At 42.7% G+C, this 18,106-nt stretch overlaps 1 protein-coding gene across 2 annotated transcripts; it reads left to right on the top strand.

Moving 5' to 3' along the window:
• The first annotated feature begins 110 nt into the window (after positions 1–110).
• Positions 111–18,106, top strand: mrrf (mitochondrial ribosome recycling factor). 2 transcript variants are annotated; one of them, XM_069673794.1, is made up of 7 exons: positions 111–161; positions 3,619–3,795; positions 3,921–4,073; positions 8,778–8,896; positions 14,948–15,039; positions 16,452–16,611; positions 17,375–18,106. In XM_069673794.1, exons 2-7 carry the CDS (start codon positions 3,621–3,623, stop codon positions 17,450–17,452), a joined length of 777 nt encoding a protein of 258 aa, XP_069529895.1. In that variant the 5' UTR covers positions 111–161; positions 3,619–3,620; the 3' UTR covers positions 17,453–18,106. The 2 variants fall into 2 exon arrangements, with proteins under 2 accessions (XP_069529895.1, XP_069529897.1); XM_069673796.1 differs by lacking the exon at positions 3,619–3,795 and having other exon boundaries at positions 137–161.

Genomic DNA, 18,106 nt, shown 5'->3' on the forward strand with positions numbered 1-18,106 from the left:
AACGTCATGCTTGAACCCCGCCTTTTCGGTGTACGCCGTATAACATATCAAACACTAAACCGGGCGGCGCAAAGAGACGGCGCGAGATGATGACGACATACACGTCATATGTGGCTCTTTCCTAACTAACATGCTTCTTCTCTGAGGACTGTAAACCTTAAGTAAGTATGCTGTGTGGGTAATTTACAGTTATATTCAGTGTTTTCTGTGTTTTTGCTGACAGTGTTATGTTTCACAACTACGTATCGACTCTATATGGCAGTTTTGTATGAGTAGGAGACGGTAAAGAAGTGCTGTACGCACGACCCCATCACACCGACCTTCACACCGCTTCACTTACAATCTGTCTCTTAAATATGTACATACTGGTCTTAATAGCACAGTATCTCCACCGACAGCCTCGTGTGTCCTACTTTAGTCGATTAGTAATTCACGAAACAAGACTAAATGCGCATAAAATCAACAATGATAACCTGTAGACCTTGTGAAATTGAAATATATCAAAAATATTTCTCAATATGGAATACCAAGTGGATTAAAGGATGCACTGGGATTCAGTCAGTCAAACCAGACGTTCACACACTTAGTGTCTAATTACATAAACAGTGTGCTTATCTTATGACCTGTAATAACAAGATTAAACGATTAAGTGATTATCAGATTATATGAATCACCAACAATTCGAATAATCAAATTTTAAGTAAGTTGCTAAGCAAAAATATCAAACATTTGCGGCCTTAATCTTCTTAAATGTGAGGGTATTTCACTTTTCTCTGTTTTTATAGCAGTGTACTATAAATAGGTTTGAGTTATGGACTGGGAACTGTACAAAAAAGCCTAACCTATTTTTTTTGGGCGCTTAATAGACTAACAATCAGTAAAAAAAATAAAAAATAACGGAGAGATTTACTGATATATAAAGTTATTATTTGTCCAGATCTAGTGTGAACATTTTGTTTTATGTGGACAAGCCACACAGAATCTTATCAGATACACTGCTCTATTATTTTCTGCTCAAACTGTAAAGTGCGCAGAGGAGAGAGGGATCATGCGGGCTCACCAGCTGGCTTCTGCCACTTGAGTGTGGAGCGGTGTGTCTGCAGCTGCTGCCGTGTTTGAAATCTACAGGATGTGAGGCTACAGTATCCCACTGAACACCTGTGCTTCACTTTTTCTGCTTGACTTCCACTCTGAAGAGATCTGTCAGCGTCCCTCATCCGAGCGTATCTGCTCTGCCACAGTGCCCTGTATCGTATCAGCTTGTGTTTTGGGTTTGTATTGTGGGTGTTGGTGCAATGTCTAGCCTAAATATTGCCATTGGAATATTTTGGGATTCTGGGAAATCTGTTATCAGTGTCGGATCAACACAAAGGATGGACTTGTGCAAGGTATCGCAAACATTGAGGACACTGAGATCATTATTGTGTGTGCAATATTTGGCTTTAAATTACCTTATAGGAGAACTTTATATTCTAAAAGTATACAAAAAGACACAAAATGGGTAATTTAAGGCTAATTTAAACATTGTTTTCAAATGAAAACTCTTGAAATTTAATAATATAATTCACATATAAATGTTCTTCTCATTTAAAGCCAAAGTATCAGGAATCCAGCAGCATGATTTGTACCTCCTCACTTGCAACAGTTAGAAATTCCCCCCAGATAATGCAGGATGTCAGTCATGCTAAAGTACGCTGCGAGCTGTTCACAACCAGTGACTGTGAAAGACGGGCTTTAGTGTGCGTTTGTGTCTGTGGGCTTCCAAACCTCACAGTTTGTCTGTGCTTGTGTGCGTACGCTGAGGTTCACTGACACAGTTCAAACTGGAGAGCAGGTTTGCGAGGTGGGAGGTGGTTATTCCATAGAAAAGGAGCGGTTGGTTTCATATTGTGACTTTTTTTTTGAAAGGGAGGTTCCCCTTTAGGAATTCCCAAACAACTGTGCGTGGGATGAGTGTAGACTTTGTTTTGGCCTCTAGCTTTAGTCCATGTGAGGGAGAGAACTTGTATATTTTATGTAACTCAATTTAAAGTGTCCTGTTTAGTTGAGTGCAGGACTTTAAACAACAAGAGCCATGTGTAATTTGATTCACATTTCCAGCTTCTCTATTGTAATGATTTACTGTTGTTGTTTCTCTGATGTGATGTGATTTTGTAGGTATAATAAGTAGGATTTCAACAACACATTCAAACTGGGCCCCTCCCTCTGACTCTCACTCTCACGTGCGAAAAACACGCCCACCCCGCCGAGCTAACACCGGCAGCATCGCGGTTACCTTTGCGCTAGCATGCTAACTGCCGGTTAGCTTTGCGCTAGCATGCTAACCGCTGGTTAGTTTGTCCTACCCGGTTTGAGGCACCTACCTGTCCAACAGAAAGAAGGCCAACTCGTCATCGCTCTTTCGCCGTGTTCGCCGGTCTGAATGGGGCCCAGTTGCTAACTTGAATCACTCCCACACTCACCTATACGCTGTGATTGGCTTAGGGAACCACAACAGCGCCCCTCCTGAAAACATCCCGTGCAAAGCAAAACAACAGAATAGATGCAGAAGGAAGGGTCTCACAAGGGTCTGCACACACTAACGAACACACATGTATAGGGGCCCATAAGTGAAGATTTATATTATATTATATTTGTAAAATGTTATTTTATTTTTCTAGGAAAATCCGACTTATTATACCTTTAAGTATTGGAGAGTTGTATGGACATGACAAGACATATGGAGTCTAGGAAATTGTGGCTTTACTCTTTTACCATTGTGTGACCTTTTTACAGACCATATAATTATTGATTAGTTAAGAAAGAAAGACATTTTTGCTTGCCATATTAATGTTTTTGATTACACCTGTGCCTTTCCTCTGACTTTTTTATGACAGATCAATGGATAATTAAACTAACTATTATTTCAAGCCTAGATCCAAGAGTAAACAAAAGAGTCACCCCACCATCAAAATTAGAAGTTGTTATACAGTTGTCATCGACATGGCTTTTAAGTTGGCTGCAGAGAGTGGGCTGTAAAGAGATATTTATACTGTATATTGCAAAGAAAATATAGAACTGACAGTCAACACAGAGAAAAAGGAACTATGTTGTAAATACCAGGAGAAGATGTAGGCTCTCCTCCTACTGGCTGATATGAGTTATTACTTCATTTTAATTCATATGAATGGTGATGCCTTTAACTGATCTGGGAACATTTTGTATCATCCATCCATCCGTTATCTATATCGCTTATCCTGTTCAGGGTCGCGGGGGGGGGCTGGAGCCTATCCCAGCTGTCATTGGGCGAAGGGCGGGGTGCACCCTGGACTGGTCGCCAGTCAATCACAGGGCTGACACATAGAGACAGACAACCTTTCGCACTCACACCCACACCTATGGGAAATTTAGAGTCACCAATGAACCTAACGAGCATGTCTTTGGACTGTGGGAGGAAGCCGGAGACCCCGGAGGGACACATGCAGGGGGGGAGAACATGCAAACTCCGCACAGAAAGGCCCACCCATTTTGTATCAAATTAAATAAAATCTTGTCCTTATAAACCAAACATTTGTGTTTATATACTTCTTCTAACAACATTGTGATCTACTTTCTGAATTCTCCTTCTTCTTTCCACAGTCATGGCTCTGAATCAGCTGAACCTGCTGCGTCCTCTGCTGTGTCAGACCCTCCTGCGACAGGTCCGGTCTCCCCTCGTGGCCCCCTCCAGGGTCAGCCGACTACCTCTGTACCCCAGCACTTCGTGCTACCCACCCGCTGTATGCTCCAGACTCTATGCCACCAAGAAGGCAAAAGGTGGATTGTAGAGATTGGAGTTCACTTGAGTGCAACCTCTTTGGATTACATTAGTACTTATTATTTGCCTTTGATATAAGTTTCAGCTCTTTTTTGACGGCTTTTCTTTCTTTTTGTCGTCGCAGCCAAGGCAAAGGGCCAGTCAGCTAAGGTGAATATTAATTCAACTCTGGTGGAAGAAATCATCAGTCTGGATGAGGTGAAGGAGGACATGACGGATGTTCTCAGTGCACTGAAAGACGACTTCACACGCAACCTCAGCATCCGGACCTCGCCAGGTATTCAGCTTATCTCTGTTTCTTTCTTGGACTCACTTTCATGTTGTCTGCTAGCTTGTGTCTCCTTACATCACTCTTGTACCTATAGCTGTGAAGAAAGTTGTACAAACAGCTCGCGGTTTCGCCCATTCTACATTCCTACAACACCCAGCGTGCATTGTGCCCCTTCCTCTGAAAGGAACGGCCCGGCGAGAGATGCTGGCGTGAAATACTACCGTTTTCCAGTCAAGGACATTGATCTCTGCAGGCAACAGCTCAGAGCGGTACAGAATGCGAAATATGACGAGAATATACCAGTGGATCATCTAAATCTTCAGATCTGCAGTCTACATTTCAAACCTGACGATTTTGAACGAGACATGACATCGGAGGCGGGCGGCCTATATTGAGGAAGTGTAGATTAGCGAGCTCCCTGGCCTCCGCCAGATGACGTGTTTTACATATTCTGGTGGAGGTTTTCCAGGGTCCATTGGAGAAGCAGATAGCGTCCTCCAAAGGCACAGAGCGAAATTGCATTTTTTTCCTACCATAATGGCATTAGCTCCCCATAAAAGCACGATAGGACTGAGGTTGAAAATCGGCGAACTGGCCCTTTAACTGTTTAATGGGCAGTGTAGTTTTATTCGTCAACTGCATCCTCCTAAACAGCACATCACAGGTACATTTTTCCTGAAACTAAAACATAAAGTTAAAGTTCCTCTTTGTTTACATCTACCTTACAAAGCACCCGAGGGCTTAGAGTGAACCCAAGTGCGACCTTACCTTGACCCAAGGTTGACCTCTATTTCCCCAACTACATCCGGGTCATGACGCTTTGCCTCTGGGTGCAGTGCTCGGGGGGAGTCAGAGGTGGGGTGTGTTATGGAATCTCCCGAGGGAGGAGACTTCGAACTTAAAGCTTTTACTTAGTTTCCTCCTCACATGAAAGTGCACTTTCTCTGACATTTGATCTTCAGCATGTGCAGACTTTGTCTCACAACAAACACAACCCGGATACTTTGTGGTTAACATTTTTATGTCTTGTAGCTTTCTGACTGTTTCATTGGTCTTTATGAATTTTCCACTAATTCTTCATCTTCAGCTCATCATTCAGCAATTTCTTGGTCTGAGTCATTTTCTGTCTTCCGCCCCTCCCTTTTAACCCTCCTTACACTGCTCTTTTATTTTTCCACTTATTCCCAGCTTTATATTTTGGCCTACCTTCACCTCATGCTCTTGTTTTCAAATTTCTTTTTGACCTGCGGGGAAACATTTGTTTACATGGCCAGAATCTCAAAAGTCCTCCCTCCATCTCTGCTCCCCTCCATCCATCCCTCCATCCTCCTCTCTCCTCTGTCCAGCTGCACAGTAATCCAGGGAGGCAGCAGGACTTAGAGCTGACAGGAGAGATGAGATGGTGGAATGGAATTACGTCAGCTGTCCGAATGTGTGTGTGTTTGTGTGTGCGTGTCTGTGTGTGTTTGCTCCACGAACCTCTCATCTGGCTCTCATTAAGCTTATGAGTACATGTGTGGATACGACTGTATGTACTGTAGTGCGTTGCCATAAACGCAGACTGTGTGTGGATATGACTGTTTGTGTTTAAAGCAGAAAGTCATAGATGTAGGAAGAAGCCATCAGTGCTATGACCACCGTATCGTGGTTTGTCACAGATGGTAAAAAACTTGCCAAAACTAGCTTGTTTCCATGGAAACGTCCACACAGAGTGGACTGAGACGTTGAACAACAACAACAGTACTGAAAGACGTCAATATAAATTCCAGTACCATGACGTCCAAGTTGAAGATAAGAGTTAATAGTCCGACATTATAGAAAATACAGTTATTAGCTTTATTGCCGAGTATTAGATGAGAACATTGATACCACTCTCATCTTTCTGGGGAATGTAAGGCCACGGCCAGAAGCTGGTTAGCTTAGCCTAGCCTAGCATAAAACCTGAAAGCAGTTGGTTTTGTCCAAACAAAGAAAACCAAATATGCCTCCCAGCACCACCAAAGGTTGCTAAACGACATCTGATATCTTGTTTGATTAATGACTACAAAAGTGAAATGTGAAAGTGCAAGTTGCCAGAATAACATCGAATGACTGTGAGTGTCTGCTGGTTGCCAGCCAACTTCAAGGTGTCAGACGGAATCCATTACGTTCGAGCAACTAATCCCCCATAAAACATTGCATGTAGAGTTCAAGTTGTGTTTGTCTAATTTTATATACCAATAATGTATCCAAATGTCTATGTTATGTGAAAAAGATTGCTGACATTGACAAACTATTAGAAAAAAATAATTTCCGCACCCGCTTCAATATCTTTTAGCTCATTGTTTTGGTTTTACAGCCCAGGGCAGCCATTTTTGATTTGGTTCAGTTTAACTCCCACTCTGATTTCGGTGTGAGGAAGCTTTTTCAGCAAGAAAGCTCTGGGGGAAAAAAAACTGTATGCTAGCTTTTTAGCACCAAACAACAAAACAGCAAACTATCTACTAAAGAGTCCAGTATTTCTCTCAGGAGTTGGTGGAGACCAAAATAGGAGTAAAAAGCAGGGTACATGTTGGACTTGAATACACCAGGTGGCCAGCAACATAACTCCAAATAAATACTAATGTTGTTTGTGACTGCTGTATGTGTACATTAGCAACTTTATCCCAACATGTTCACCATATCACCTTAAAAGGTGTGGATATGTCATCGCTGTATCAGTTTGTTAAAGAGGGGGCATTATGCTGTTTCACATTATACATAATGTTACAATGTTGGATGTCCAGACTAAAGGTGAAGTTTCAAATTTGTAGGTAAAAGTATGTTGGAGTAATCCCCAGGCCTCTCAGCTCAGTCTGCAAGCCAGGTTTTCACACAGTTTTTTCTACACCACTCAGTGCAGGCTTCGGAGAGCTGGCCAATCAAAAGAAAGCGTGGTTTCTTAAAGGGATAGAGCTGACTGAGTCGTTTCAGGCAGAGGCTGTATGAGGGCCTGCACAGAGCACCAGCACCAATTATGCTGCTCCACAGGTATCACAGAGTTAAATATTAAGCTTGCAATTACCCCCCCTCCCCCCTTAAGTTTGCGCTTAGGCTCTGTTGCAAACCAGACAACTGTACAAACATGAGGAGAAGTCAATGCTCTTGACGAATTTCTAGCTAAAGCTGGCTAGTTTTTATGTGGTCAGACTGGACCAAACTCGGGTGATGACACATTTATGAATGTGAAAGCTAACTAAACATATTTACCCACATTTCTGCTGATCAAGGCAACTGTTTCCCAAAGTGTTACTGACTAGCTTTTGTATCCAGAGTGGTTAAAAAAAGTCATTGTAGACCTGAATAGATGTGATTATGTTGATCATTAATCTCAGTCTGGTGAATACGAATGACAAATAATCAGTATCGATTAACTGTTAACTGTTAGTAACTTTGGTGCTCATTATCAGGGCACAGACGGACAAGCAGAAGGTCTTAGATGTGGATTTGGAGTATCTTTTTGGCTGACTGCCGGGGTCTGCCCTACACATGGGTCTGTATGTGACTGACTGAGTGACGGTCATTTCAGAGCTAAATAAAGTAAAATAAAAATGACAACAACGGCCCGGGAAACACTTCAAAATAAAAGTATTGTGTACAAACGAGGGGAGCCAGAATTCCAGATCGGGCTTTTACTTTGAAAAAGTATACAGGAAGTGTTGACCTACTGTACTCTCCATGCCTGTGACTTTTACTATTTTTACTTTATATTCACCGTGTATTTTTACAGAGAGCCCCTCGCGGTAAAAAAAAAAAAAGGCGAGCCTCTTATTCGCTACATTTTCGGCGCGCGAGTCATGCGGGATAAGCGCGTGTCACGCCAGCATTGACGAACGAACACGTCCGTCAGCCGTCACGCACACGCCACGCTTCCAGTGTTGCCCACAAAAGCGCCCCTTGACCTGATGCGGTCAGCCACATTGAACTAGTCTTGTTATTAAAGGTAGTCACTGCATCACATCACACCAACCATTTATTTTTAATCTCTGACTGGTGCATCTTTTTGAAATCACAAGACAAATTGATCCTGCAGGGAAAATTACACCATTGGCTCACCTTTTCTTCACCCCCCTCTTTTCAGCACACACCACCAGCGCGGCCCCCCCTGTGTGTAAGCAGGGAGCGGGTGATGTAAGGCAGAGGTGGGGAAGAAGGAAACAACTGCGTCTGAGCTTAGCCAGATGGAGGAGAGGGAGCGGGGCGGGTGGATGGATGGATGGAGAGAGAAAGAGAGAGAGGGGGGAGGCGGGGGACAGAAGTCAACTCATGTTGGCAATATTACCTTCGCTTCTCTCGTGTTGACAGTGAGGGGAGACAATAGATCATGGAAAGTCTTAACAGTCTGACAGTGGACTCTGATTTTTTCCCCCTTACTTACTCATACAATTTGTGGTTTCTGCTGCTCATTTATCTGTCTGTCAATTTGTTTGTAAATACGGCTGTCTGGCTGAATTATTGCCTGTATGTGGGCAGTGGCATCATCAAGAAAAGCTACTGTATTCACCACAGCCCGACTGATACTAGAATACTTAATAATTAGCCTGCAGATGAATTGTTGCACAAAATCCTTGTGCATGCGATGTAAACAGCAACAGTAAAATAATGCCATAAAGCATCTATGCAGGTAAAAAAAATATATATAATAAATGTAAATAAGTGAATAAATAATGACTTTTATCTGCGTTTGTTTAGGAGCTCTGGATCACATTGTAGTGACGACTCAAGATGGGAAGTTTCCTCTCAACCAGCTGGGTCAGATCTCCATGAAGTCACCTCAGTTCATTATGGTCAACATGAGCAGCTTCCCAGAGGTAGGACGATCACACACACACACACACACACACACACACACACACACACACACACACACAGCTAAACATGAACAAGCGCATAAGCACAAAGTAACTTAAAGCTTTATAAAAATAACCCAAAGACGTTATAAAAGGAAAAGTGAGTCAGACCAGAACTCTTAAGCTCCGCGTCTCTGTGTAAATGAAACCCGAGTCGCCCCTCTCTCTGATGCTAATTGATTGATCACTCGGTGAGCCCTTTGTTCTTGGCTGAAAGATAGCAACATGAACTCTGTGTGTGCACGCTCTGAGATGTGGTTTTGTCTGCGTGTGAGCTGTCACAGAAAAGGAAATTACCTCATTTTACCCCCAGGTTAGGAAGGAACGGATTATTTTTCTTTTTTCACTTCCTTTTCTCTCCCCGCGCTCCTTCTTAGATGATACAACGCTGCACTAATCAGAGCAGCAGAAAGACATTTTGTCCACGGTGGAGCTCGCTGTATTAGTGCTCAGACTCTTTGGTGGTCTGGAAAACTTTAATGAGCTTGTTTAGAGTTTAACAGGACAATAAACAATTGTATATCTGTGGAAAGTTGTGCCAGCTTTTGTTGTACACTTTGATATGATTAGCCGTGGTGCAGGTCTACAGCTACATGTCTTTTTTCCAGATCTTCTCCTCTTACCACGAGGTGCAAAAAGTTCAAACATAAAGTCAAAAATACAGTTTTATAAATCATGTAGTGAAACTCTTGTGAGAATGCTCTTAGGATTCTAAACATGTTTGTTTAAATGAAAAAAAACTAGACTAGTAGAACATTTTAATCATTCTGAAATGAAGACTCATAGACAAAAAGATGAGAAAACATATGAAACACCTGAGAACTCAGAAATTCAGATTACTGGATTAAAGAAAATTACATTACATTTCAAGTGATGCCGGCATATACAATATGTAACTGAGAGACTGAGCTAAGTGCAAAAAGACACCGCATATACTTAAGTGCAATGCTAGCTGCAATGTGAGGCTATGCTCCAAGCTAATACCAATGACTGTATTTTTAGATTGACGACGTGTCTCCATCTACTCTCAGCCAAAATACCCCTGTGATAGGCTCTGCCATCTTGCGATGGTGACGTAATTTGGAGCCTGAGCTGCGCAGTTGATATCGGCAGATGGAGCCGTTGTAGCCACTTCCTCTAACCAAAACACACACTTAAATTGCCGGGATAAAAGCAGCAAAGATCCCGCACGTCGGCGTGTTTAACATCAGAACAGCTTCTTGTGTTGGTCTGAGGTTAACATTCAGAGGTATGTAAACTTCAATGACTGTAGTAATTGTTTTAGTTACGTCTCCTCTCGCCGTTCCTCCTCTACTCTGCTAATCAGGAACAGATCGGCTGCAGGAGCCGTATTTGTCAACAGAGCTGTCAATCATCCTTTTTACAGCATCAGATAACTAATTAAAAAATAAACTTGTCAGAAAAATGAACTCTTGGTTTCTGATATTAGTTCTTATCATGCTGATTTACTTCCATGTTTGAGAAGAATGTATTTGGCGTGTAATTTGATTTTATAGTTTGATTCATGTCCCATCTGTTAACATGGAGGAGGCTTATGAGCTCTTAAATCAGAAATATCAATTTAAGTCACATTTGATCATTAATCAATGCCTAAGTAATGCCTTATTTTCTTTATATTTCTGGTGCATTTAATGTAATATTCATTTATTTATATGTTTTATTTATTTATGTTTTATTTTGGCAGCTTTATTCCTCATTAATTCTATAGTTTTTAAATAGGTTCGACTGTCACATTTCATGGCATCACTTTATTGTGGTTTCGACCAGGTGCCACCATGACGCCAATTTGTGTATGTGGTTGTCTAACTGCACTCCTTTTAGGTTGCATATTTATCTAACATTTTATCTTTGGACCTTTGCATGCTTATGATCTGTTTTCTATTGCGTATGTATGAATTGGGCTGGAAACTGTCGATCTGATCTGGCAACATTGATGGTCATAAACGTATAGTACTGGACAAACTGCGAGTGAGACCTGACTGTCGGGCTAATTGACATGTTCATGGATCACCAAAGTTATAAGAATTCAACCTCAGGGAAGCGTGACTGTGTTTATCTACTGTAAGTTCATGGCGATCACTCCTATAGTTGTTGAGACATTTCACTCAAAGTCTGCGAGCCATGAATGTGTGTGCCTAATTTTATGCAAATCTATCCAGTAGATGTTGAAATATTTCACTGGATAAGTGAAAACCCCCTCAGGGGACAATGAAACACCTGTTAAACATTGTTGTTGAAATATTTCAGTCTGGAGCAAAGTTTTTGGCTGACTTACAGACCGACATTGACATCTCCAGAACACTGAGCGTTCAAAAGCAGTTTGTGTTTTTAGAGAACCACCTGTCTGTCACTACCAAAAAAACAGCCTCTGCATTTGTCATCCACCACCTCCTGTTTTCATACAGTTCACCTTTTCTGAATTGAGACGCGTGGTTCCACCTCTTTGTTCACCTTTTGTGCGGATATCACAAAACAACATGCAAATCTTTGTGTTTATCAGCACCTCAAATCTTAAAATCCAGTTTCAGGTTGAATCAGGCTGAATGATCTCTCAGTGAGTCGCTTTCCTTCCCAGAAACTCTGACTACGGACCACACACACGCTGACACACACACGCCCATGTACACACACGCTAGCCCTGTCGTGCCCTACGTTGCCCATGTCCCAGACAGAGGTGAGTCCCCGCTACCCGGAGCTAATAGGTTTATAATGAAGACTATCCATTACCAGCGACTCCAGAGGCCCTGCCATTGTTTTCCATTCATTCATTAGGGGCTGCCTGGGAAGGCACAGTGGAACAACAACTACCAGCATGCTTAGATCAGGAGGCAGTTTTACATGTGTGTTAAGGATGCTTGTGTGTATGTGCATCACTTTGTTCATAGAGTGTTTTCTTCAGGACTAACACACACACACATTCCTCTTTGCTTTGTACCGAGCCGCCGAGCGTTTGATGTGAAACTTCGGTGTAATTTCTCTTCCTCTCCAACATATTAACCAGATCCCGCGAAAGCCTCTTTTTTTTCCAGAGAAATTCTGCCTTGTTTTTCCTTAACCACCGGAGTGGTCGTCAGAGAAGGGGGGGGGGGGGGGCAGTGATGAATTTGATGCTGAGAACAATCAAACATAGGTATTTGCCGAATCTATCACCCCACACTCAAAGGGAGCACCCAGAGGCCTGCGCGCCGGATGACTTTAACAAAGGAAAAGAAAAAGAAACCTCATGAATTCTTTTAATGCGCACAAATAAATTCCTTTAATCTCGCTGCCATATTCTTTCCCCCAGCGGAAAAGGCCAGAAGGAGCTGTCAGGAAAGGGGAGCAGGGTAGAAAGGGGTAAAAAAAAGAAGAGGAAACGTTACGCTCTTTTTCCTCGCATTGCACATTAGCAGGGTTTGTGAACTCAGCTGAGGGAATTGTCATGCGGTTGCAGAATTAGTTTGAGGAGTGTGACTTTGTTTTCAGTAATTCAAAGGATTTGGCATCCTGCTCCTTTTCTGTATGAAAGTGTAACTGTAGCTGTCTGGTTCGAATGGATCTGCCGGACTGAAGGATTATGTTGAATATATTGATTTAGATGCAGTTTTAATATTTCCTTTTTAGTTTTCCTATTAATAAAATTCCAAAGAAGCCACTATGTATTAATTCAGTGTCTTAAAGCTGTGTTGATTTTGGTGCCCCCCTGTGGACAAAGCCGTACCTTTGGTCACTATCGGTAATTACTTTTCCTCTACCACTAGCTTTACCTGCGGTGTACCGCAAGGTTCAGTTTTAGGCCCAATTTTATTCTCTATTTATATGCTTCAACTCAGCCAAATATTTAAGCGTACAAATGTCTCTTTTCATTGCTATGCAGTAGGGGTGCACGATATGACCTAAAATTTATATCACAGGGTTTTTTCTGCTTCTGGCGGTGACGGTATTATATCGTGGTATTAGAAAATGAAAAGGGGTACTCTTCTCAGTAGGTGATTCTAGCACTCTTTGCTCTATTGTTAATATAAGGGAACATCTCTTAGCAGAGAAAAAATGTTTTTTAAATGAACAAATGTATTCATTGGTGCAAAATAGGAATGGCCTGCCTTCATGTGTTTTGTGAGGAGTAGCCTGCCCTGTTTCGAGCCGTGAGTGAGCAACCTGGGTCTGAGTTCTGTCCTCTTCTGGCTTCAAGATATCCTAATTAAGTAGATGGAACTGGCTTCCCTCCACACACCTTCCCCTCTGCTGTACCTGCGCACAGCGGCCTGTCTCTCTCTCTGTATGTGTGTTTACCACGGGTACGTCAGAATGCGAGGGCAGGATGATCAGAACATTAATCAATAGTGGTTGAAGATCTTGGACAGATAAAATACGAAACATGATAGAATTAGTTGCCAAATATACCTGGGTGGCTGTTGATATACCTGGGCGGCCCGCTCAGGTATAGTATCTGTGTGGGAAACACTGCTGTGGGTGTTAACGTAGGTCAAAGGTGTGTTTTTATGCCGGTAATGAGAGTATTGCAAAATCTATGTCGTGGCAGACAGTGACACCGGTGACGGTACTTAAACCTGTACACCGCCCACCTCTACTACGCAGACGACACACTGATAACCTTCCTTTGAGACCTGGGGAGCCGAGAAGCCTAGCTGCTGTAACTCAAGAAATCCAAAATCAGATATCGGGCAAATATAATGCCAGCTGCCAGAAATTTAGAAGTAATGTTTTATTGTCATCTTAGCTCCGAAACACACAACAAAAAAGTTGTACAGTCTTGCAACCTTTCAAATACGCTCCATCTCCAGAATAACACTCTCAATCGGACCTTGACAGTCATCCACGCACTCGTCTTCTCCACACGATTACTGTAACTCCCTCCTTTATTATTATTAAGTCTTTCGTGACTGCAGATCAACACTTCTCAACATCTTCTTCTGATCACATGTTATGTTAAGATATATTTCAGCGTTCACGAGCACAGCTGCCTCTCCAGACATGTGTCCACGCTGACACCGGATTCGCTCGTTCTCCCTCGCAAAACACATCATGCTCTTATTTTCATTTCCCTCTGATTATCCTCATCCCTTAAAAAGACAACAGATGGTGTTGTTGCAATATTAGTTTACTTTCCAAACAGCTGAGAAGACGGACGTTTTCTGCAGATGTTCTCTTTTCAGACTAATATGGCCAGGACCGTCCACGTTTTGTTTACATCTGTTGATGCAGTTGCTCAATACAGAGCAGAAACATGTTTGCTCTGAATGACGAACGTGTCTGTAGTTTCTAAAATCCTAGATGGATCTCAAACATCATCTGTCTGTTTTGTATGCACACCAATATTTTGTATTTATTCAACAATCTTAATTACTTTTAATGGATAGAAATACACCAATAAACCGTTATCCATGTTTACTTAAATGTTACAATCATGGCCCTTGTGCTCAATGTAAATGTCTTTTAATATGTGTAACCTATGTGCGCGTCATCTCCAAATGTGTTGCCTCCTACGTCCAATATTTTGGTTAAACCCTGCAGAGTTTAGCCTCCTTTTCACCCCACATACGCACATGAGAAGTGTCTGCTCTCTGTCCAAGCGATCTGTCATTCCATCACCTAACACAATAACCCTTTCACTTCTTAATTCAGAGCTTTATATTTAAATTAAACTACAGTTCTACGTGTGTGTTTGTGTGTGTATGTATCATACACAAGCAGCCTCTCCTGTGAGGTCACCACGGGTCAATGCCCTGCCCTGCAACCTCTCAGTCCCGTCCCACAGGGCCGTGCGCTGACAGTGGCCCGAGGCACTTCCACACTGCACGGGCTTCCCCAGACACACACTCCCCACCCAACCAAACACACACACACACACACTGCATACACACCACAACACCGTAATGATTGCCAGCTGGAGCAGGGCCACTACCTGCAGTTGCAGCGCTGCCTTTCCATTTACAACATGGTGTGTGTGTGTGTTTCTGTTTGTGTGTATGTGTCTGTGTGCGCCCCCAGGCTACAGCGGCTGCCACCCGCGCCCTGGAAGAGAGTAGCATGAACCTTAACCCTGAGGTGGACGGGACGATCATCAAGGTGCCCGTTCCCAAGTGAGTCTCTTTCTCGTACACACACACACACACACACACACACACACACACACACACACACACACACACATCGCCTCAAGCGCAGAAACACTTTCCTGCTTCAAGCGCTGTCAATCCCCTTTATGTGTCCGCCTAATTTTTCCACTTATTGTGCTTTAATATTTACCTAAATTTGGTGACTAATAAATCAATAAGTTAATTGATAATTTTGAAACAATAAAAGATGTTTTTGTTGCTATTTTTTAGACAAAATACATAATTTTAGGACCTATTTTAATGCTCCGCTAACCTCTCTGACCTTTGACATTTGACGTTTTTTAGTTTTACAGACTAAATAATGAACAAAAAAATCTATAAAATAATCAATAAATGATGCTAATTATCAAAGCTAAACCTTAAAATATGCCTCATTCATGGTTTAGAATTTCTCCCCTCCTATAAAGCCACCAGTCAGAGTTGTAACTGACAGATTTATGGGCTCTTGTTTGTAGCTGTATGGAGACCCCCGTTGTGTTGATGTGAGGCTCCGGTCACTCTCTCTCTCTTTATTCTGTCTTTACCTCTCTCACTCACTCACTCCCTCTTTCTCTGCCAAGTCAAACAACCTCACACAAAACTATCCGTCACTCACTCAATAACATGCTCTGTGCATATACAGTATATTTTTCTACATATACACGCATGTGCACGTAAGTATAAAAGCATAAAGGCCAGTCTGTGTTTATGTGCATGTTTGTGTGTGTGTGTGCGCGCACGGAGCAGCAGGTGTTAGTCTGGCAGAGGAGGGAGACAAGAGTCAGACTGCCTTTCCCCCTGCAATCAGTCTCGGCACGCTCCGAGCCCGCATTTGCATTTCCAAAGAGAAGGCGCTCCTTGATTGGCCCTGGAATCAGTAATTAGGCCGTATTGTTTGTGGTAAATAGACGCTGCACTTGGATTGTTTGCAAATAGTCGCCGAGGCAAAAAACAAGGGGAAAAAAAGCCAATTAAGGACAAAGAAGGAGAGTGAAATGGGAAGTAGGATTTTCTGAGTGATTAACAAATGCAAAGTGGATGCAAAGTTGTTGGGATGACGGATGTTTCGGCTCTGGTCTGAGACCTCGGGAAGTGATTGTTGTTAGATGGCTGATACTAAAATGATTAGACTTCAGGCCTACGAGCACTTAACAGTCTCATTTGCACAAGTGAGGACACAGTGTTTTATGATCGTCTGTGCATGCACAGTGTGTGTTTTCTGCACACGACACACCAACCCTTTCTCTTTAAGTTTCTTTGTGCATTTTGAAGGTATGCTGAAAGTTTAGGTTTATCATATTTTCTTGGATGTCTGATATCAGGTACTGCACAGGAGCTGTTACCCATAGAAAACCTGAGCTAAGCTAATATTAGCTCATTTCTTTTTGCCCCTGCAGAGTGACGCGGGAACACAGAGAGAACCTCTCCAAGCTGGCCAAGCAGTTAAGCAACAAGGCGAAAGACTCGCTGAGGAAAGTGAGATCTAACGCTGTCGCTCAGGTCAAAAAGGCAAAGGAAGGACACTCAGAGGACACTTTACGACTTGTAGAGAAACAGGTAAGAGACAGGGAAGAGGACCTGAAACAAATGCATCCCTAACCACCCAAAGGTAGTTGCAGTTTTCTCTATACTATAATTCCCCTTTCCCGCCAATTTCCCACAAAATGAGCGTGCTGACGCGGGTTTTTCAGACCCGGGAAGACCCGCATATAAATGCCGATTGTCTCTTTTCCCATTGCCAGTGGAGTATACTCCTGTCGGTCTCTTTTCTGCTGCGTCACCGTCTGATGTCACGAACGCGCCCTAAACAGGGTCAGACGTTACTGTGGTTAGGGCCTTATTGTATCTATTACTCATTCAGTCTGTTTATTAGACTTAGACTTAGACTTAGACTCAACTTTATTGATCCCTTTGGGATGACTCCCTCTGGGAAATTCGGCCCTGACAATTTTGGAACGATGTTTGAGCGCTGTTCGGACAGAGAAGGGCGGAATTGGGGCGGAGATTAGCGTGTTGCCCGAGGTGATAATTACCCGGGTCTACTGCAGAGTCATTTGCTGTAAGCTGTTTTTTTGACCAGTGGGAAAGCGGCTTAACTATCACTAAATCTGTAGCTTAAGTAATGTCCTAACAATAAATTTCCTATCACTATTATTTGTAAGATCCAAAATGGCACAAAAGTAGGAAGGAAATTCATCATCTGGCCCATCATGCTCTGTCAAACCGAAGCTACATAATATCTTTCTTTACAAAACATAAACTAAAGAGACGTAAATGAGCCGATAAATGTGTTTTAAAATCGTCCTCTCTTTCCTCACAGATCCAGCAGATGTCGGACAACATCTTAGCGGACATCGACAAACAGCTCGCAGCCAAGACAAAGGAGCTGTTAGGCTGACTCTGCAAACAAAAAGGTCCTATCTTTTACACAGCGTCATTTGGTTAAAGCTGAACCTACAGCCGCCACATGTCATTCATACTGTGTTAATTATAGACTTGGAGAAGGTACAGTCTTTGTCAAGTTGTGTACAATTCGGTACTACCGGAAGAAACTGGGATTACTGGTTCCTGCTGACATCACTTGCAATGATCTGCCGTCACCGCGCGAACAGACTTTGGCACGGAAACAACACCAACAACAACAGCAGCCTGCCCGCCACCTTCCTCCACCCTTGTTTCTCTTCCTGTCTTCAAACAAACACCGAACGAGCTTGCAAATGGACTTTTAATGGGATTTGCGGGCCTCCTCCTAATCAAACCTCTTGCCACAAGGGCTGTCTGTTTATATAAAACAAGCGCACCCGTCTGCGTGTAAACTGGCTGCGGGTTTTTCTCGGTGGCAAGAGCGTTAGGAGAGAGTTTGTTCCAGAGTCGCAGGATGTCATTAGCGTGTTGCCAAACATTTGTTTCACATTGATTCGAAACGCACTTAAGGGGAGGAAAAAAAAGGACTTTAATTTCTGCCCATGTCTGCGATTGATAACACGACTGCTCTCTCGACAATAAAGTCGGGAAAATAACGTTATTGATGGACTCCATTAAAGAAACAGCG

This window comes from Semicossyphus pulcher, unplaced genomic scaffold (assembly GCF_022749685.1).
Source record: "Semicossyphus pulcher isolate SPU_LCO1_2020_fin unplaced genomic scaffold, fSemPul1.0.p SCAF_22, whole genome shotgun sequence".
NCBI classification, from domain to species: domain Eukaryota; kingdom Metazoa; phylum Chordata; class Actinopteri; order Labriformes; family Labridae; genus Semicossyphus; species Semicossyphus pulcher.